General features: G+C 51.0%; 1 protein-coding gene across 1 annotated transcript in view; it reads right to left on the bottom strand.

The window, feature by feature from the left end:
- The window catches only part of MAP4K2 (mitogen-activated protein kinase kinase kinase kinase 2), a gene marked incomplete at its 5' end in the record, with an annotated part of 36,436 nt that overhangs the window by 4,829 nt on the left and 11,184 nt on the right, over positions 1 to 20,423 (bottom strand). The window contains 23 exons of the mRNA XM_083592007.1: positions 67 to 135; positions 2,325 to 2,496; positions 2,640 to 2,743; positions 4,399 to 4,457; positions 5,200 to 5,323; positions 5,576 to 5,636; positions 6,717 to 6,796; positions 6,883 to 6,967; positions 7,156 to 7,197; positions 7,682 to 7,794; positions 9,874 to 10,045; positions 10,139 to 10,175; positions 10,620 to 10,658; positions 11,015 to 11,058; positions 11,576 to 11,634; positions 12,238 to 12,316; positions 13,376 to 13,486; positions 14,164 to 14,245; positions 15,192 to 15,254; positions 18,392 to 18,523; positions 18,897 to 18,969; positions 19,781 to 19,823; positions 20,039 to 20,086. Coding sequence (XP_083448133.1) covers positions 67 to 135; positions 2,325 to 2,496; positions 2,640 to 2,743; positions 4,399 to 4,457; positions 5,200 to 5,323; positions 5,576 to 5,636; positions 6,717 to 6,796; positions 6,883 to 6,967; positions 7,156 to 7,197; positions 7,682 to 7,794; positions 9,874 to 10,045; positions 10,139 to 10,175; positions 10,620 to 10,658; positions 11,015 to 11,058; positions 11,576 to 11,634; positions 12,238 to 12,316; positions 13,376 to 13,486; positions 14,164 to 14,245; positions 15,192 to 15,254; positions 18,392 to 18,523; positions 18,897 to 18,969; positions 19,781 to 19,823; positions 20,039 to 20,086 — 1,891 coding nt within the window. The remainder of the gene's footprint in view (positions 1 to 66; positions 136 to 2,324; positions 2,497 to 2,639; positions 2,744 to 4,398; positions 4,458 to 5,199; positions 5,324 to 5,575; positions 5,637 to 6,716; positions 6,797 to 6,882; positions 6,968 to 7,155; positions 7,198 to 7,681; positions 7,795 to 9,873; positions 10,046 to 10,138; positions 10,176 to 10,619; positions 10,659 to 11,014; positions 11,059 to 11,575; positions 11,635 to 12,237; positions 12,317 to 13,375; positions 13,487 to 14,163; positions 14,246 to 15,191; positions 15,255 to 18,391; positions 18,524 to 18,896; positions 18,970 to 19,780; positions 19,824 to 20,038; positions 20,087 to 20,423) is intronic.

Here is a 20,423-nt window from a genome sequence, read left to right as displayed (position 1 = left end):
GGAGGGGCAGGCAGACTGCGGGGAGACCAAGGCCAAGGGAGCAGGTCAAACTGGGGAAAGACTTACGCTCAAAACACACCAGGACAGTGTCTCGGTCCATCTGCGTCACGTGGCTGGCCATGACCAAGGGCCGACCTGCAAGGAGAGAGGCATGGGAGGCTAGTCTAGGGCTGGCCCTGGCAGTAGGGGCAGGGGAAGCTGGGGGCCACACTCAGAGGAATGGGAGGAGGAGCAAGAGGGGCGAGATGTCATTGGGAAAAGAGGAGGTGGTTGGCATGCAGACTGCCCCAGGCTCAGTCCCCGGTGAAATCTCCTTACAGGACAGGATATGTCCCCTGCATGAAACCATGAAGAGACACTGCTAGTCCGTGCAGTCAGTACTGAGCCAGATGGAGCAATGGATTTGACTCAGCATAATGCAGTTTCCTGCGTTCCTTTTTTTTTTGCCAATTATTTTTTATTGCTTTTCAAAAATTTTTAATGAATTTAACATCACATTAATTCAAATTCAATACAAATTTAAAAGTGACTTCCCACCCTGCCATCTTGATGTTTCACTTCCCACCCTCGTTAGCTGCTCAATATTAAATACATTTCCAAATTCCATTTCAAAAACGATACTTTAGCATTTTATCTTTGATTCCCCCCCCTTCAATTTTCTTCCTCTTTATTACCCATCAGCTGTTCATTTCTGGTTCCTGCTAGACTTTTGCTTAACTATAACATATTCCCTAATGTCAAGAAGAATAACTTCACTTTGTCAGCCCACAAATCCTTATTTTTAAATCAGTAATCCCCCATTAAAATCAATCTCTCCTGCTATTTTCCATAACCCAACATTTGACTGGTCCTAATAAACACAGACTGTGTTCCCATTCAGTTCAGTCCCTTGTTCAGAACCATGAGGACCAGAATCTTATTTTGTTTTTAGGGAAAGGGCAGACCAGCTTAGTAGCAGAGCATCTGCTTTGCATGCAGAAGCTCCCAAGGCTCGGTCCCCGCTGGCATCTCCTTGTAGGGCCTAAAACCTTGGACAGCTCCTCCTAGTCACTGCATGCAATTCTGATCCAGATGGAAGATTCTCTTTATATGGCAGCTTTTGCTGGCAGCTGGGTCACCTCCTGAGCCATGGGCCTTGGCAGCTGCCAGGCAATGCAATCTCTGGCACCAGTCCAGCCAGCTGCCGTCTGGTTACTTTGCCTTTGACCACCCATTGTCAAATCTGCCCCATAGAACTGAACTCTTCACATGCATCCTGGGTGATCCTGGGCCTGTCGTCATCTCTCAGCCTAACCCACCTCACAGGGTTGTTGTGAGGTTGGAAGGGGAACCAGGTCTGCTGCCCTGAGCTCTTTAGTGGAAAGTCAAGATTAAAAACATAATTTTATTCAACACACAAAAAAATTCTAATCGCAAACTTAGTTGGGGAGGTGCCAACAGGGTCACCATGCTCGGATGAAGGCTGAGGCATATACAGAAGTACAAAACAACTTTTTAAAAGGCCAGAGGGGGCAAACCCCATACAGCCCCGAGCGTAGTCAATGGTTTCCAGGAGCCATTAAATGCTGAATGTGTGTTAGAAATGGAAAAGTTGGGGTTGGGTGGGGCCTGCTTGAGACTCCAACAACTTATCCTTCCCTCGAAGGGGACTGCCCTGGAACCTTAGTGGCTGGAACCTTAAACAGGATCAGTCCCGTTAGAGGAGCCAGGATATCCTCCAACATTTGGGGTTGGGTCCATTGTAACAACAAAGAACTCAGGCCTATGGGGTGCATCTGTGGCAGAGATTATTTTATTTTATTATGTGTTTATTTATTCCTGCACACCTGGCTTTTGTCCTTCGCCCTTCCTTAAGAAAAAAAATATGTAAGAAGAGTCCTGTAGGATCCGGCCAATGAGGGCCCCATCTAGTCTAGCATCCTGTTCTAACAGCAGCTAACCAGACGCCTGTACAGTGGACGCTCGGGTTGCGAACGTGATCTGTGCGGGATGCATGTTCGCAGCCTGCAGCATTCACAACCCGCATCTGCGCAGGTTGCGATTCGGCGCATGTGCGACTGCCGAAACCCGGAAGTAACCCGTTCCGGTACTTCCAGGTTTCGGCGGTCTGTAACCCAAAAAACGCAACCTGAAGCATCTGTAACCTGAGGTATGACTGTAATGGGAAACCCACAAGCAGGATTGAGCCCAGGAGCCGTCTGCCCTCCTGTGGGTTCCCTCAAAAGGGGAGCAGAGGGGGGATGGCTAACAGTACTAAGCAGCAGCTCTTAAAGGGGCCGTGCCCCACCTCTCCCTGACTCCATACCGGTTTCCCTCTCTCTTACCTGAAGGGCTTGAGGTGCTGAGGCCAGTGCTGAGGGAAAGGGTGCTGAAATGCAGCTCCGCCCCTGGCTGGTCGGTGCCAGTGACCCCCAAGCACACTTGTGGGTATTCCTCCGTCTCCACAACCAGCAGCTCAAAGAGGGTCAGGGGGACGGGCAGCGCCACAGAGACATGCTGGAGAGGAGAGAGAGGATGCAGGAACCAGGTCTGACACTGCCCAACCATACCCCCCCTGCCTGCTCTCTCAGGTGCTTTTTGGAATGCCAGGGTCCCTCCTCCCACCCTGCACCCCCATTCCTGGCCCTGCACCCACTTACCTTCAGCAGCATGAACTTCTGCAAAGGCTCGTACCACTGCAGGAGGGCCAGGCTAGAGGGGAGTGCAGCGCAGAGGAAGGTACTACCAGAGTAAGGATTTCGCACTGAAATACAGAAGAACCGGGGGGAGGTGTCAACCTCCCCAAACTCCCCCCTGCCCCCAGAAGAGCCTCCTGCTGCCTCTTCGGTCAAGGCCTCCTGCCCAGCAGCAGCTGACAGCAGAAAAGGGGTTTGCCTCTCATGGCGCCTCTCCCTGTCTCTTGAGAAAAACTAATTCAGAGTGCAATTCTCTGTCCTTTCAAGAACAAATGCGGCAGAGCATGGTGCAGCTGAGCAGCTCAGAGACTGGGCTGCGGGCAAGGAAGTTGCTGTACCATGTTGTGGGTTGGGCCTGTTGTCATGCCCTTTACACTTGGGCACATGGGCAGTGCCATTTTAGCAGTGTGTTTATCTTTTAAAATAAAACAGCTGCATTTTAATTTGCGCTAAAACACTACCCCGCTTGCATTATTAAGTTCAGCGAACAAAAAGCCTTCCGGTTTAACATGTTGTGTGAAGGGCTCTCCATGTTCATGCAGGCTCCAAAAGGCTGCAAAATTGCAGCTGGTTGCATGTGACTGTTGCTGGGCCTGCAAGAATGCTGCTCTGAATCTGGAAGGCACAACATCCCACAATTCCTCCATGGCATAATTTAGCCGAATTTCACTCACATATGGTCTTGGGCTTTTCACTGGGCTTGTTTTTTAGGAAAATGCAAGTGAGTGGTGGGGAAAGCTGCAAATTTGACTGCTAAAGGGCTTCTGGGGGAGGCATTGATTACTATTTTCCCATCATGCCGTGGTTCACATCAAATTCCGCACACCCACAAGAGTCACCCCATTTTCTTTTTCCAATGGATGAGGAAGCCATTAATCACCCACTTCCCCCTTTCAGCGCGGTTACTCCAATTCCTCCCAACTGCATTTCTCAAAAAAACACAACACTCCAGGAGGCTGGCATAACACAGGGCTACAACGTCACCTCCACCATGTGGGTGCAAGTTGGTTTTCATTTGTATTGGCCAGGTCATTTTTTAAATGTATACAAACTGTCACACACTTCCACCCCCCCTCCCTTTGTCCATGAAATAAGACCAGAGTTCAAAAGCTGCTCCCTTTTTGGCTTTAGGGTGGGGAATACTTGTGTGAGCCAAATATCAGTCAAATTTTGAATATCCAATTCTCCACTGAACATCACGGGGTTGTTGTGAGGGCAGAACAGGGAGGAAGAAAATTACACTGAGGTCCAGCGCGAGGGCCTTCTGGCGGTTCCCTCACTGCGAGAAGCCAAGTTATAGGGAACCAGACAGAGGGCCTTCTCAGTAGTGGCGCCCGCCCTGTGGAACGCCCTCCCACCAGATGTCAAAGAGAAAAACAACTACCAGACTTTTAGAAGGCATCTGAAGGCAGCCCTGTTTAGGGAAGCTTTTAATGTTTAACAGACTATTGTATTTTAATATTCTGTTGGAAGCCGCCCAGAGTGGCTGGGAAATACATAATAAATTATTATTATTATTATTATTATTATTACACATATGACTTCATGAGCTCCTTGGAGGAAAGCTGGGATATAAATAGAATAAAAACTGTAAGTTATACTTTCATCTCTCTCCCTCTCCCCCTCATCTCCTCCACCCTCCACATCCCCCAAACTCCTCTTTCCCCCACACAGCCTCCAACTGTCATTTCCCAACAGGCCTGCCCCTCTCCAGGAAACTCACCTACGCGGCACTTCAAGCATCCTTTGGTGTCAGCTATCTTGGCTGAGAGGGCAAACTTCCTGTCAAGAGAAAGGAACAGCTTTAGGCCTGGGTGTGTGTGTGGTGGGGGGAGAATTTCACCAGGCCAGAGGCAAGGAGGAGAGGGTCCTCCCCGCCAAGTCTGTCCTTAACGGAAAAGTCTGTCTGAGACTGAGCGGGGGGCCGTCTTCTGTTTGCAAAGCAGGAGCTCTAATACAGAGCTATAGTCCTCCCCCCCCCAAAAAACGAAGTAAGACTCCAGTCCTCATGAGGCCCAATAAAGGAATCATTAAGCGGGAACTCAGGAAGCTGCTTGTATAGGAAATCAAGCCCACTGGGTCCACCAGCCTCAATACCACTGGCATTGCCTGGTTGTGGCCCTTTGGGGGGGCGCTTTCAGGTGGGAGTCACCTGAAGTCACCAGGGAGGGCATTTTGGGCATCACATAGGCTGGCTTAGGAATATACAGGCCGCCTCTTAAGTCCAGGGGCATCCAGAAACCACAGGGTGGAGATCTGAGGCTCTGCACAGCTCCTTGCTCCCATGGGTCCTCTGCCTGCCCAACATCTTTCCCGGGACCCCACAGCCAACCCTTCCCAGCTTCAGTTCCAGTCGCAAGCAGCTTCCTGGGAAGCAGCTTAGAGAAATCAGCCATACCTCCAACACTTGGATCAGATATGGGGGGCGGGGAGAAGAGAATTTACTACTCTCCTCTCTTTGAAGTGGGGCAGGGGGCAGGGGGCAGGGGGCAGGAGGGGTCCCTCCCTCCCCACCTCTCCCCACCTGGGGATGATCCGCTCTGTCAGCCGGTTGGTGGCGATGGAGAGGGGGACCTGCCGCTTCTGCAGCTGGCGCCGCTGCTCAAAGAGACCCACAAGGTTGTGGGAAGAGAGCTGGGAGGACTTCCCTGCAAAGGCAGAAGCGGGAAAATCGGGAGGATCATTTGCCGGAGCAAAATGGAAGTTTAAGCAGGTGCCATTTTTTTATATTCAGAGACCTTCTGGACTCTTCAATCCTATAGCCACACACTCAATTGCCCCTCTAAACCCAACGTGTGAAGCTCACCCCCAGTCCCCTTAAATCAACCCCGATACCTATGGGCAAGGCAAAAAGAGGGGAAATGAGGGGGGTGGTTCTAGCTCTGTCTCTGGACACTCACCAGCTAAGGTCAGTAGCACGTTGTTCATACAGTAGAGCCAAGAGCACCTGTGTGGAAGGAGCTGGGGGAGGGGAGCAGGCGGGGGCAGGGGGGCGGGATGAATGGCACAAAGCAAGAGAGAGAGGGAGAAGTGGCGAGAGAGAGATCAGTCGCTTGTTGAGCCATCGCTGCATTTTCGTGGCATGAAATGAGTGTGTCCAAGTTAGATACAAGGAACTTAATGAAGATTGAATAGTGTTTATATATATAGATATTTTAAAGGAGCCAGCAAAAACAATATAAAATTTCAGTGATCATAAGAAAGAGCCTGTAGGGATAAGAAACCTCAGCATCTTGACAGACACTCTTGTGGGCATCTCTGAGCGATGAATGAAAGGGCCTCCTGAGTTGACCGCCACCAAACGCACTCACCCACCTGCCCTTCCTGTTGCAATCCACGGGGGATGTCCACCTCTGGTGGTGGTCATGGTAAAGGCCCAAGCAAGGAGAGGCCAGAAGTTCCTAGTTCCCCTGGCAGGCAGGGCAAGGGTCAAGTGAGGGCTTAGCTTTTCCCCAGACCTGCCACTCCACATTCTGAAGCTCCTTGTCCGAGTTCTCTTTCTTTCACCCCAGAGCTTTCCTCACGAAAACCAGTTCTTTAAACCTGAACCACAACAAACAGCAATTTGGGTTTTCCATGGATTGCTGTTTGCTCCAACTCAGCAGTAAAGAGCAGGTTTTTTGTGGGGGAAGCTCTGGAGCAAAAATAAGAGCATTTGGAAACAAAGCTGTGAAGCATGGGTCATGCCTGGAAAGTGCAGGGAAGGTAGCTCTTGGCCCTTTGGAGGGAGATCAAGACAACTGCGATTCAGGACCACGGACAGCACCACTGCAGCTGAGGCCACGCATCCATGTTGCCTCAGCCAGCAGCCCCTTGACCAATGCCTTCCACTGAGCATTGGTGCTGAGCAGAGGTGTGCTTTTTTTACTGGTGCTGCTCAATTTCTAACTGGGTAATTTGGCATCATTTTAATGTCAGGTGATAAGACAGGTGGGCAGGCCCAAACTTGGTCCCATGGGATGTGTAGAAACAAGGATCCGCCCTGCTTCCCATGGTGTTGAGAACCCTCCACCCCAGCTCCTCCCTCTCCAGGATCCTCACCTTCTCCATCGTGTCCTCATGGAGCTCATGGAGATTGAGTGTGTAAATGCCTTCTTCGGCTCCCACCACTAGGTAGAGATCTACGGTGGGGAAGAAGAGGGGGATGTCAGATCACCAGCTGCCAATCTCTGGTGCCAAGGTTCCAGAGGAAACGTGTGGGTTCTACCTCGTGTTTCTGGGTGGATCCATGTCGTAGCCGAGTTGATTTTCAGCGGACAGCCGTTGAAGACTTTGGAGAAACAGGCCCCCATCTTGGAAAAGAGAAGACACAGAAAACTGTAGAGGGGAGCGGACAGGGGAGTTGGAGACCCACTTCCAGGGCTCCTATACTGAGACCTACAAAATTCCTTTATTGTAAACCCCCTGCCCTACCCCACTCTCCTGGCTCCAGTTTGCTGATGCATGTACCACCCTCCCCTGCCCAGTGAAGAGGACTTACGTGGACTTTTGGAGTGGGAGGCAACCCGTGACACAGCAGCCTCTGCAAGAGAGGAGTGGTCAAGAAGAGGTGGGGGAAGTCAACAGAGAAAGAAAGAAAGAGAGAGAGGGGGGGGGAAAGGTGTAGTTATTTGAAGATGCCAACATATTGGGTTAACTCCAGACCCCTTCCCCTCAATAGGATTGCAACTTTCAACCCCGTACCTGTAGCAGGTGTGGCAGGGCACTCTTCATAAGAAACAGGGGCATTGGGGGCTTTTTCACAAGAGCCAATCCAGACATGTCCTGCTACTCCCCAAGCCCCACCTTTCCCTCTTACTACACCCCACAAATATTTGGAGGGGGAAACCCAGCAGCCCATCCTGCTGGCACTCTCTCCAAAGGTTTTAGCCAGCTAGGTCGCGTTTCGGAAGACCACTGTTTCCTCCACCAGAAACAGGCTTTAACGGTTGATTTATCTGCTCTGATCCCAGGCTTCCTTGCTTGGAGATTTTGGGGTGCTTCTGTCCCCACCCGCCCCGACTTACAGTAGCCTCTTCCTTCCTCTTCATGGTGGCCCACTCTGTGGAGAGGAGGGAGTCCACAGGCTTGGGGGAGCCTGTCCGTGAGGTATCTGAAGGATCGCCCAGATCTGCATTGTCTGTGGGGGAAAGACAAGCACTGCTGCCACACCGGCACAAATTAAAAGATTTAAGAAGGGGTCAGAAATGGAGCCCCTCTCTGCTGGATTCTGCTAGCCCACCCAACTGCACAGATGCCATCCTGGATGGCTGCTTAACCCTTTCCCTGCCAAGCCCCCTCCCATTACTCCGTTTCGGTACCGGCTTGGTTTTAATTGCCAATCATTTCATTTTATCTATTCCGCTCCCTGCTGCCAGATTTGCTTTCTTTCTACCATGCCGTTTTATTGCATGGTTTTATCTTTTTACTGTATGTAATTTATTGGTTTATCAGATTTGATTCTCAGCTGCCATGAAGCTTTGTGTTGCTGTTGTTGTTGTTGTTTTAAAAAAGTAGGATATAAATCCATTTTTAAAAATGCATGCAATGAAGCCCCCAGCTTTGACCCCCCAACAGCAACAACCTGCTAAGCATCCTTTAGGAATCCTGTAAAAGGGCGAGGGGAGCAGCCGCAGAAAACAATGCATTTTAAAAAGGGTGGTAGGGAAAGAGTTAAACACTACTATTGCCCCCCCCAAAAAAACCATACATTTACTGCCTCTCCTCCTCCTCCTCCCAGAATTATGGCTTCTGGAAGCTGCTTTTAATTAAAAAAAACACACCCAAAACTTTTGGGTGTGTGATGCGCCGGAATGCAGAAGCAAAATACGAAGCTGAAATAAGGGTCTGTGTTTAAGATCCTGCCATGGGTGTCATGGAACACCCTGGAGGCGAGCAAGGAAGTAAGTGGGCAAGCAGAGGGTGTTAGGAAGCTTCTGCCCCACTTGGATCCCATTCTGGCCATAGAAGAGGAGCAGAAGGCCCCCCCAACCCATCCCCTTCTCCCCTTCTCCACCAGCCCACCTGGTAGAAGGGAAGTTGGTAAGAGAAGAGCTGTGAAAGCTTGAGGGAAAGTGAAAGCATCAGGAGGGAAACCCGGTGTGTGTCCCCCCCCCCAATTTCCCTCAGTCCCCGCCCCCATTCCTTAAAAAAAAATTTGTGGCAAAATGTTTTCCCCTTTCCCAGTTTTTTCATTCCCCCACACCCCAGGCCTTCACATCTCTAGCTCAGAGGCTAGTAGCCCGTTTTTCCATGTTCCCTGCAGATGACAGAATGAGCAGTCTGGTATTATTATTTTTTCAAAAAAAGTCTCTGGTTAATAACTACCTTTAGTGGCTTTATTTACTATAGCAGAAAAACAAGGGGGGGGGAGAGGGAGTCTACCTGTGGCATCTAACAAAGCAATCCTACGCATGTTCACTCACAAGTAAGTTCCACCAGGAGTAATCAGGCATTCATAGGATTGCAGCCTATTTGATCTTAGGAGGATGTGACGAAGCAGGGTTTAATCCTTATTGCCACCCTAACTAAGTTATTGTCACCTGAGCCTTCAGAGCCCCAGATTAAACCCTGCTTCACAGCTGGTCTTGGAAAAGGTTGAATTCATTCAAACGGAGCATAATTCAAGATGGTGTGAAAATTCAGCACCTGGAAGAATCCCAGCTTTCAAGGAGGTAAAAAAGCAGGGAACAAGTTTCTGCTCAAGGTGCCTAATATATGCTTGACAGCATGTGGGCGATTCCTGGTGAAATATCACAAGGGGCTGAATAAGATATCCAGTGAGGAAGAGGTGCAGCTTCCCCTTTCCAGCACTGGCAAAACCTGGAATGAATCATGCAGAATGAGAAGTGGCTCCATTTCCATCATTTATACGTGTCACAGACTTTGGCTTTCCTCGGTGCAAATCCTGAGCCGATTTGGGCAAATTTGGGCTCCGGGCATCAGAAAATGGGATAAACTAGATAGCCCTTTGGTGAAGAAGCAACTGAGCTCAGAAGAAACCGGCTTGCACCAGAAGCCGGTTCTGTGCACAGGGCCTATTGGCCAGCGCTTGTGCCGTCTCCACCCCCCTCCCCCCTCCCCAGCGTGCTTTCACACAGCTCTTTTCTGTGGATTTCCACTTTCAGAACACAAATCCTCTCTCCTAGAAGGGGGAAGACTCCAAACCCATTTGGAGATTGCGTTCTCCGCAACCCTCGTGGCTCCACTTCTTCCTCACCTGGCAGGCTCTGGCTTCTCTGACACTCGGGGGCTGGGAAGTCGAGGCCCTCCTCAAGCTCCCAGGGAGCCTTATAGGCCAGCTCCAGGTTGAGAAAATCCCACAGGGGCCCCCTCTTGATGGTGCTCATGTCCCCCTCCCCAGTGCTGCTGGGCCGCTGTTCCTCATGGACCTGAATAAAGCAAGGGAAAGGGCTTCTTAGTGGGGGAGACTGAGGGTGGGGAGGTTGGGGGGGTAGTGGGATAGATGCAATGAAGAACAGTACCTTCTCTGTGGTGCCTGCTGGGCGAATGGTGAGGCTCCTGCAGGAGACAAAGGACTCATCAGAACAGAAAGGGGGGTATTGCCTTGAAAGGGGAATATTTGGGGCTCGGTTTGAGCCCACACAGACCAGGACTTGGCTCCAGAACCTGATTGCCAAAGCTCCACAATAAGCAAAGAACAGAGTGCCTGAGAATGTGCAGGGAAACTCGTTCTTCAGTTGCCAGCCTAAATGCATTGGAAGTCGGGGCAGGGGAAGTTAAAAACTTCACAGTAGAGAGGGGGCTGAGTTTGCCTGTCTGGAGATGGGAGTGGCAGAACTGCAGGATGGGGTCTGGCTGAAAGGCAGTGCTACCTCTTCTGTCTCTGCCTGCCGGAGCTGAGACAATAACAGAGGGCCAGAGGCGTACAAAGAGACTGAAGTCATAGAAAGGCAGCAGCTCCCAAAGTTCTCCTCCTCCACCACCACCCAAACATCAGCATACCTCTCCTCTAGTGCTTCTTCCACCGACTGAAGGAGGCTCCTAAAGAGGAGAAAAACAGCACCAAAAGTACCATCAGGAAATCTCACACCTGTGAGATCCTCCTTCCTCCTCCCACCCCCCCAGCTACATTAACCTCATTTCTAACTCCCTAAATTCCACCCCCTTTCTCTGGTGGCCCTTTCTCTGGCTGTCCCCTTAATAGCAGCAAAGCAGGCAGAATTCAACAGGCCCTGCTTTACCCATCTCTGCTGGGGGAGAAAAAGTGGCTGCTCTCAAGCTCTTCCTCCCAGCAGGAAGGAAAAGGTGGCCATCCTGTTTCACAAAGGTGGGGAGGGATGAGAAACAGGGGCTCCCACCCACCTCCCATCACCCTGCCCTTCTCCCAGGCTCCTTACTCTCCATCTCCTAAGACCATCCAGTTCTCCTCTTCCTCTTCCTTCTGCAAAACACACAAAAATTACCGTTAAATCTTAAGGCTAGAATAATTTGACGCACACACACTCCCCAAAAATACCCAGTGAAAGAAGGAACAGGGAGCGAGCAATGGTGGCGGCGGCAAGTGGGTGGGCGTTTGACAAGAAGCATCTTACCTTCCTGAGGGCCTGGTCAAATGGTCAAGAGTAGGCAATATCGGGCGAGGTGGGCCAATCACCCAGCTGGGATAGCTCAGCTGGTAGAGAATGAGACTCATAATTTCAGGGTTGTGGGTTCAAGCCTGCATATTCCTGCATTTGCGGGGGTTGGACTAGGTGACCCGTGTGGTGCCTTCCAGCTGTATGATTCGATGGATGAATTTTACCCCCCCCCCCGTCAGAATTTCAGTTGTAAATTTCCCTCCCCAAACGCGCCCTGAGGCCAAAGCAAGCAATCCACTCATTCTTTTGCCCCTCCGAAACACACACACACACACACACACACACACACACACACACACACACATTGACTGACATTCTTACCAGACTGCACCAAGGCTCTGTTTCTTTCCTCAGTGGGGGCCCGAATTTGACCTGATTAACTATAAAAGAACAAACATCAGTCATTTTGCTCAGAAGCAGGGCTTCCCCCCCACCACCAAGGTCCAAATGGCTTCATGCTATTCACCCAAGAAAACACTCCCTATACCCTGCCTTCAAAGGCCACTGGAGGGCAAAGGGGGGGCTGCAAGATACCCTACAGGAGCTCAGGACGTGGGGAGGGGGACAGAGGCATTTTCCAGACCACCTAGCAGGCAGGTTGCTGATGCTTACTGGGAGGGAGAGGTGGCCGTGAGGGTGGCACAGTGCAAACACACCAGCAGGAATACCAGACTGAGCCTGCCATGGAGTTTGCACCATCCCAGCCTGACTGCCACCTCTCCGCCCGCCTCCAATGAGGTCAGGTAAAGTTCTCTGCTCAGTTCCACACCATTCTAAGCTCCTGGTACACCTTTCACCCACCATCTCCAGAAGGGACTTTCACCAACATCCCCCACCCCAAACAGCTTTCCACTTCCACTAGGGGGCTTCCCATGCCCCGGGAGAGTCTGGAGAGAAATCAGGCTGATTTAAAGCCCCACCGGAGAGAGAAATCAGGGTCCAAACGGGTGGGCAGGGGGAGCCAGGGGAGAGGAGGAACTTACACTGGATCTCTGCAAGGGTCCCTTCGACTGGCCCGTGTGGCCGATGGGAACGGATTTTGTCAGGAAAAACTTCGTAAGCCTGAGTGGTTTAAAGAGAGAAAGCCAAGCATGCCTAAGAACTCAGTTGGAACAAAGAGCCTCCAGGGCAGCTTTCACCCATCTGGTGCCTTCCATATGCTTTGGACTACAATTCCCATCAGCCTCAGCCAATGCATGGGAGAGCATGTGCTCCACATGCAGAGGTCCCTGGTTCAATCCCTGCTGCCACCTCCAGGAAGGGCTGGGTAAAGACCCCAGAGAGGGCCACTGCCAGGCAGGGCTGGCAACACTGAGCTAGACGGGCCAGTTTGGTGTGATGCGGTAGGAGGAAGATTCCCACATCTCTCATTCTGGGACCCTTCTTTTCTAATTTTATACAGACGCAGGTTTCATCACATGTATATTGTAATTTCAGCTTGTTAAGAAATTGAACTGTATCCTTCTCATATTAATTCTTACAAGTCTGGCTGATGAAGAATTGATCAAGATTGGCTGATGAAGCATTGAATGAAATAGATTGGTTATCTGGAAACTCTGTTCCGGCGATTCGGTGACAGGTTATGTATATATCGAACTTTTGAATTATTCTACCGCGACTGGTGAAGAAGATTTAGAGACTTTGGTTGTAATTTCTGATCATTTGTATTAGTTTATAAATAGTGTTTAGTGCCATTGTTTTTGACCATCGTGTTGTGTTATATTGTTCAGCAGCATATACTGTGGCAGTGAGTCCCACAAGTTAATTATATGCATTGCATGAAAAAAATCGGAGGTCGGAGTTAGAAAATCTCTGGGAGGTCCCTCTTCGACAGGATCTGCAGTGCGGACTGTTACAACTGCAACAACATTCCTGCTGGGCCTATGCTGAGCAACCTCCTAGCAAAGGGGAGCCCCCACCCCCCACCCCCAAAAGGCAGCCTGTGACTCCAACGTGGAAGAGCTCTCACTCTTAGGAAGTTTCTTTTCCTATTTAGCTGAAATAAGCTTCTTGGCAGCTTCTACTCTTTGACTCTCGGGAGAGAACAAATCTGTTCAGTCAATGGCTTGGGTCTATGGCAGATTCCCCACTCCCTTCTGCCACCGCTTTTGGGGACCATACCTCTAAGTCTCCATCATCCACCAGGGCAGCCGCTGCCAAATCCGGGTTCGTGGCTTTATCCAGTAGCTCAATGACTAAGATGCGAGCCAATGGCTGGCTAACGAAAGGATGCTGGTGGAGAGGAAGACAATGTGAGAGGAGAAGAGGATTCAAGGTTCCCCCAAATGCCCGCCAGGCACAGGGCTGGCAGGCGGCATTCTTGGGCAGCTGCTGCAGCCCATCCTGGCACCTCTCCTGGGCAGCTGGATCAAGATTTTAATTCCCACAATGCCCCAGAGAAGGACAACACCAGGGCACTGTGGGAAATTAAATTAAAATGGTGGATCTCACAGCAACTAAAGTGTCCGCCGTAAGGACAACAGAAGAGCCCTGCAGCAGCTGGATCAAGCCACCAGGAGGGGGAGCAGCTAGTCCAGCATTCTGTTTCCACAGTGGCCAAGTACATGCCACAGTGGGAAGCCGCCAAACAGGACCCGAGTGCAACAGTAGGGCTGCCATACATCCGGAATTTCCAGGACATAGCCAGGATTCGGGATAAAATGTCTGGGGAAAGTCAGGCGCATGGCTGCCCATATCAGAAGTGTTGATTTTTGGCAATTTTCCTTAAAAAAAAACAGGTAAAAATAATAATTTTGTTTGGAGATTTCGCTTTAAAAAAGCACAATTTGGGGCATTTTTTAAAACGACACTCCTGTAATTCTCTGGAAGGAAGTACCTATCTCTGAGGATGGAGTTGTCGTTCTCCACCCTCTCCAAGCCCACCCACCCCAACTTCTGTCCTGAGTCACCTGCAGGAGTTTTTCTGCCACGGGACGCTTTTTGGGGTTCTTGGTTAAGGAGAGTTTGAGGAAATGGTGAAAATCTGCCGACCTGGAAGGGAGAAAGGGAAGATAAGACAAGCTAAAAAGTCGAGTGTCTAACTGAATAACCGGAAGGCAGGGCGTGAGAACAACAGCAGCCCTATCCCAGCAATGCCCCCAGCAGCTGGTATTCAACAGCAAACTCCATCACAGCCTGAAACCATCACTACTGGTTACTACGGATAGCTTTATCCTCCAAGGATTTGCCAGTTCCCCTTCAGAACATCGGAAGAGCTGATCAGGCCATCTGGTCCAGCATCCCGTTCTCACAGTAGCCAGATGATCAAAGAAGCCCTCCAGCTGGATAAAGCACAACAGCCACAGAACTCTCCACCCTTAAGAGTCCCAAGGGGGGGTGCGCACCATGGGGCCTCCGGAGTCTGCCTGCCTCCTCCCACTCAGCCGCCCTACAGCTGGGGGGGAGGCAGTGGAAGGACCATTTGGGCAGGGCAGTGCCTGCGCACATCCAAGCCACTGCGTCTCTCCCAGGAGAGACAGGCGGCTCAAACGTGCTGCAGGCCCTGTGGTGAGTGCTGCCCGGCATTTTGTCACCCCCCTCAGTGGTGACACCTGGGGCGGACCACACCTGCCACACACCCCTTCCTCCGCCACTGCTGAGGACAACCGGCAGCCAACCAGAGAAGTCAACCTGCCAGTCAGAGCGGGTATGACTTGGATGGATGGAGAAATAGCTTGACTCTGTGAAAGGCAGCTTCTTCTAGTCCTCCACCCACTGTAGCTTCTCAATAACCCTGAGAAGGGAGGCTAAGAGAGAAAACAAATGGTTCGAGGATACAGATTTGTAGCCAAGCAAGAATCAGAACCCAGTCCACCGACCTGTCCATTGTGACACTGCATTTCACTGGCATAAGGTGGTCAGATCCAGCCTTCTTTACACACAACCGAAACCCAGCAGAGGGAGCAGGTCTGCCCTCCTGCACAGCCCAGTCACTCACCAGCAGGCCTTGTCTTTTAGCTTGGGGGGCTGGAAGCTGCTTTTCGACATCAGCATCAAGGCCCTGAAGGGAAAGACAAAACAAGGATCATCTTTCCTGCTTCGTTCCTCCTGCATGTTTAAAAAAAGGCACAATACCTGCCTCTGTTGTCCCAAATTTGTCCCCACCTCACCCCCCCCCCAAAATTGCTGATTATGTCTGATGTTCAAACATGCTAACCCATGGGTAGGCAAACTAAGGCTCAGGGACTGGATCTGGCCCAATCGCCTTCTAAATCCGGGCTGCAGACAGTCTGGGAATCAGTGTGTTTTTACATGAGTAGAATATGTCCTTTATTTAAAATACATCTCTGGGTTATTTGTGGGGCCTGCCTGGTGTTTTTACATGAGTAGAATGTGTGCTTTTATTTAAAATGCATCTCTGCGTTATTAGTGGGGCATAGGAATTCGTTCATATTTTTTTTCAAAATATAGTCCGGCCCCCCACAAGGTCTGAGGGACAGTGGACCAGCCCCCTGCTGAAAAAGTTTGCTGACCCCTGTGCTAACCGCTAGGAGGGTCACTCAAGAAATCTGGGCCTGGTTTTCTGCACCGTTGTTGGTCCAGTTACGCCCCCCCCCCAGTTGCCTTTGAAAAAGAAAAGGGCTACTCCATCCATACAGGTTCAGACCATGCTTCTCTCCTGCATGCAAACTTACTCTGCTGAGTAGGTCAGGTCTGAGATTGTTATTAATGGGGCACCAATGTCAACAGCCAGCCAGCACGTCACGCAAAACACACACCGCTCTGACAGCAGGCAAAGCCAGTCTTACTGGAGAGGCCTCCGTGTGGCATTTCCTGTTGCTTAATCCTCCCGCCCACCAGAAGCCTGCGTGTTTGTGTGCGCGCGCGCTTTGTGCGCCTGCCCTCACAGGATCCACATGCAGGCTGTTTCTTAGCAGAGGTGTGGTTAGCCATCTCAGAGCAAGCGACACCATTCACGCTTCTCCCAGAAACCTGGAGCTGGGTGGTTGTGACCGAGGCTGGGACCTCACAGGAGATGGTGGGGGCAGCTCCCCTTTCCCTCCCCACACTTGCCTAAAGCTGCTTCAGGTGGGTGTGGGGCCTCGAAGCTATGTAGAGCCACCACCCTCTTGGACAGCCAGGAAAAGGACTCAAGTCACTGGCTGCAACCCCCTCTGCAGCCGAAGGCAGCCAGCCGGGTACCTAATTATTTCCTTTGCTATTTTTATTCTATTTCCACCCGCATCATCTCTATAAATAAAAATATTGACAAGCTGGAACATGTGCAGAGGATGGCGACCAAGATGATAAACCAAGCCTTAAGACTGAGGAATAGCCGAGGGAAGTGGGTATGTTTAAAGGAGACTCAGAGGAGATATGATTGCCATCTTCATATGGAGCAAGCTTATTTTCCTCCTGCTCTGGGTTCTAGGACCCAAATGGATTAAAGTTACAAGAAAAGAGATTCCGACTCAACACCAGGAAGAACTTTCTGACAGTAAGAGCTAATCGACAGTGGAACGGACTCCTACTAAATGTGGTGGACTCTCCTTCCTTAGAGGTTTCTAAGCAGAAGTTGGGTGGCCATCTGTTATGCATAATCTGGTTGAGATTCCTGCATTGCAGGGGGCTGGACCAAATGACCCCCCTCGTGGCTCCTTTCCAACGCCACAATTCTTGCAGCGTTCCCCGCAAGGGTAATCGTTTTTGCACCCACGCTTTTTGTTTTTTAAAGAAAGGAATACTTCAAGGGATTTGCTTGCACGCATGCTTTCCTGAAAACAGCATCCACAGTGGCTTGATCGGCAGATTCTGCTTCTCCTTGACAGTGTTAAAGGCAGCATACGAGCAGCAGCTGAGGAAAAGGGCCCTCGCGAACAGATGGCGCTGCCAGATTCTCTTCAACACCAACGTGCCATCCGTTCCTCTGGCACCAGGCTGTATGCCAGGGAGGCAGGCAGACAGTTGGATCGGGGTTAGTATAACTTGGCTACTGGAGTTCATGCCCTGGGAACCTTGAGGCTGGACTACTGCAAACCACTCTACCTGGGGCTGCCCTTTGGCCAAAAGCTAAACTGCTGATGGGGGCAGATGGCTTGGTAGCATGGCACACCTCTACTAAAACCCCTGCACTGGCTGCTCCTGTTGCAGCCAGGTGAGGCTCAAGGCTCTTCTTTTGATGTAACAAAGCCCTGAGCAACTTGGGCCCAGGATACCGTAAGGACCACCTGAACCCCTGCATCCCAGCTCCATCACTGAGATCATCCAGAGGTGCACTGCTAGCCAGAGCCTCAGCCGGTCCTCACTGGGAGAAGGGCTTTTAGTGCTGCGTTATGGAATGCTCGAGCAGAGATGCGGCGGGCACCCTCTCGCTTTTGACTTCCAGGAGTCTCCTGAATACCTTTTCGTGTAGATAGACCTCTGCAGCTCATGGGCCAGCCGTTTTAAATATCCTTTTGTGCCATTTCTAAAGGTGATTTCTATTTCATTGTACAGTTGTACCTCGGAAGTTTAACGCCTTGCAAGTCAAACGTTTTGGCTCCCGAACGCCGAAAACCTGGAAGTGAGTACAGTGGTACCTTGGGTTAAGTACTTAATTCATTCCGGAGGTCCGTTCTTAACCTGAAACTGTTCTTAACCTGAAGCACCCCTTTAGCTAATGGGGCCTCCTGCTGCTGCCGTGCCGCCAGAGCACAATTTCTGTTCTCATCCTGAAGCAAAGTTCTTAACCCGAGGTACTATTTCTGGGTTAGCGGAGTCTGTAACCCGAAGCGTATGTAACCTGAAGTTTCCTGCAGCCAATCGGAAGCCGTGCCTTGGTTTCTGAACATTTTGGAAGTCGAATGGACTTCCGGAACAGATTCCGTTCAACTTCCAAGGTACGACTGTATACATATTCACAGAAACACAATACTGTACAGTTGGGAGGGTCCTCCAAGAGTCATTTAGTCCAGCCCTGTGGCAATGCAGGGATAACAGCTAAAGAATCCCTCACAGGTGGCCATCCAACCTCTGTTTAAAAACCTCCAAGGAAGGTGCGTCCACCACTTTCCAAGGGAGTCCGTTCCACTGTCGAAAGGCTCTTATTGTTGTTGGCTGCCCTGATATTTTATGATGCGGCCATATAGAAAGATTTCAGTAAATACAGGCAACTCCCCATTTAAACACATTCAACTGAGGCTTAACTTTTGAGCTCACCTCATGGGGTGCAGGTCGAAGAGGGGCGGCTGCAGCTCCGCCAGCTCAATGGCCGTGATGCCGAGGGCCCAGATATCGCACAGGTGGTTGTAGCCTCCTTTCTTCTCCACCGCAGCCACCTCTGGTGCCATCCTGGGAGGACGAGAAGGGGCACAGCTAAGCCAAACAGCCACCCTGGGAAACGGACCTGAAGCTGTGGCTGTCCAAGGAGAGAAGTCTTCCCCTGGTCCTCCCTGCAACTGCCGACCTGTGAGGAGAGCTCTGCCCACTAGGCAACACCTCCCCTCTGTCAGCCAAGGCTATGAAGGTGCTTCACATACACCAACCCTGCAGGGATGGTCAGAACCACCATCCCATGCTGCAGGCTGAAGGATCGAGGCAGCGAGTGTTCAAGGCCACTGGGTACGTTTGTGGCCAAATTGGGGGCTTCATGGCCCCCACAGCTCACCCTCCAGACAGAGAGGGTGCAGAGGAAGGAACAGAGCGCTGCCCCCACCCACATTACCAGTAGGGGGTCCCAATGAAGGAGTTCCGCTTCGCCACAGACGGCGTCAGCTCCGCAGAGACCCCAAAATCCGCTGTGGGAAGGAAGGAGGTGGTTTGAGAAAGGAGAAGGGCAAACGTTCCTTACTCAGGTGGTGGGCCAGAGCAATCCAGACTCCACAGGAGTAGGGTTGTGGGCCAGGCCCTACACCCCCCCCAATAAAACCCTTCAAATGTCCCTAGGCCCGCAGCCCTCAACCCACCCAGAATATTTTCATTTATTGATTGATGGCCTACATTTGTAAGGCTGCACAGCAGCCTACGTTCTCCAGGTATCTCACAGAAACCGAACGAATAAAATACAATATTAAGAAATGCCAAACTGGGGGGTTGAAGCTGGCATGCCACACCCCAGCTCTGCTCCTGAGCCACCGCCACACCCCTAGAAAAGATGGCGAGATACAGCCAGAGTCCCTGTTTTAAATAAATACCGTACTTTTCCATGTATAAGACGAAGGGGTTTTTTTACTTTGAAATAAGTTTAAAAATCTGGGGGCGTCTTATACACGGATAGCGCATATGCCCATTTTCTAAATTTGGGGTCCCCAAAAGTAGGGGGCATCTTATACATGGGGGCATCTTATACAGAGAAAAATAAGGTAAATCGATCTGGAGCAAAGCCAGAGGGATGTGAAGAGGTAGACCAAAGCCACCCCTGCAGTCCCCAATCTGGAGGTCCCCGCTAAGTGCAGAAACCTGGGGCACACCCAGTCAAGGCATGGTCACTATGGATGGTCTAGAGAAGGGGAACCCACAGATGAAGATATTTAGAGGAAGATTTTGGGAGTGGCAGCTGGAAGTAGGAAAGGCTTGCCACAAGAAAGCAAGCCGAGAAGAGGAACTGACCGAGTTTCACGTCTCCGTTGGCCGTAAGCAGGATGTTGGCCCCCTGGAAAAGAGACAGAAGAAAGGAAAGAGAAGTGCAGCTATTGTTGCCAAAGCAGAATGGGGTGGGGGTGGGGAGACAGACTGCTCCCCTCCCTCCCTTCCCACCCAGCCTTGCCTTCCTCCTCCGAGGCTGACCAAAGCAACCCCAAAGGGCGACTGAGCCCAGGTGACTGAGCCAAGATTAGCCAAGCCCTGGATTCTGCAGGGAAATCATACCTTTATGTCCCTGTGCATCTTCCCTTTGGTGTGTAGGTGGTGAAGGCCCTGAAAAGAGGCAGCAAAGAGAAGCATCAAGCCAGGACAAAGCAGGATCTAAGTGTTGTTGTTAGCCAAGGTGAAAAACTGCAAGCACAGATTTACACTGGGTGGGGAGAGGGTACCCCTGCCGACTGGAGGAAGCTGGGGTCTCACATTTGAGAGAAGGAGAAGGGGGGGGACTTATCTCTATCCACCTTCACACCATTCAGCGCAGGATTTAGGGCGGTGTGGGTAGTTCCCCTGCACAGGGTGCTGAGCCCAGGGGCGCCAAATTGAGAAGATCCCTAATGGAGGAGTTCCATTTGGGGGTACCAAAGTCTGCCCCTGCATCGTGCCAGACCCT

The sequence above is a fragment of the Podarcis filfolensis genome, assembly GCF_964270895.1.
Source record: "Podarcis filfolensis genome assembly, chromosome: 16".
NCBI classification, from domain to species: domain Eukaryota; kingdom Metazoa; phylum Chordata; class Lepidosauria; order Squamata; family Lacertidae; genus Podarcis; species Podarcis filfolensis.
Note: the sequence above shows the minus strand (reverse complement) of the source record. Positions and strands in the feature narration are given on the sequence as shown.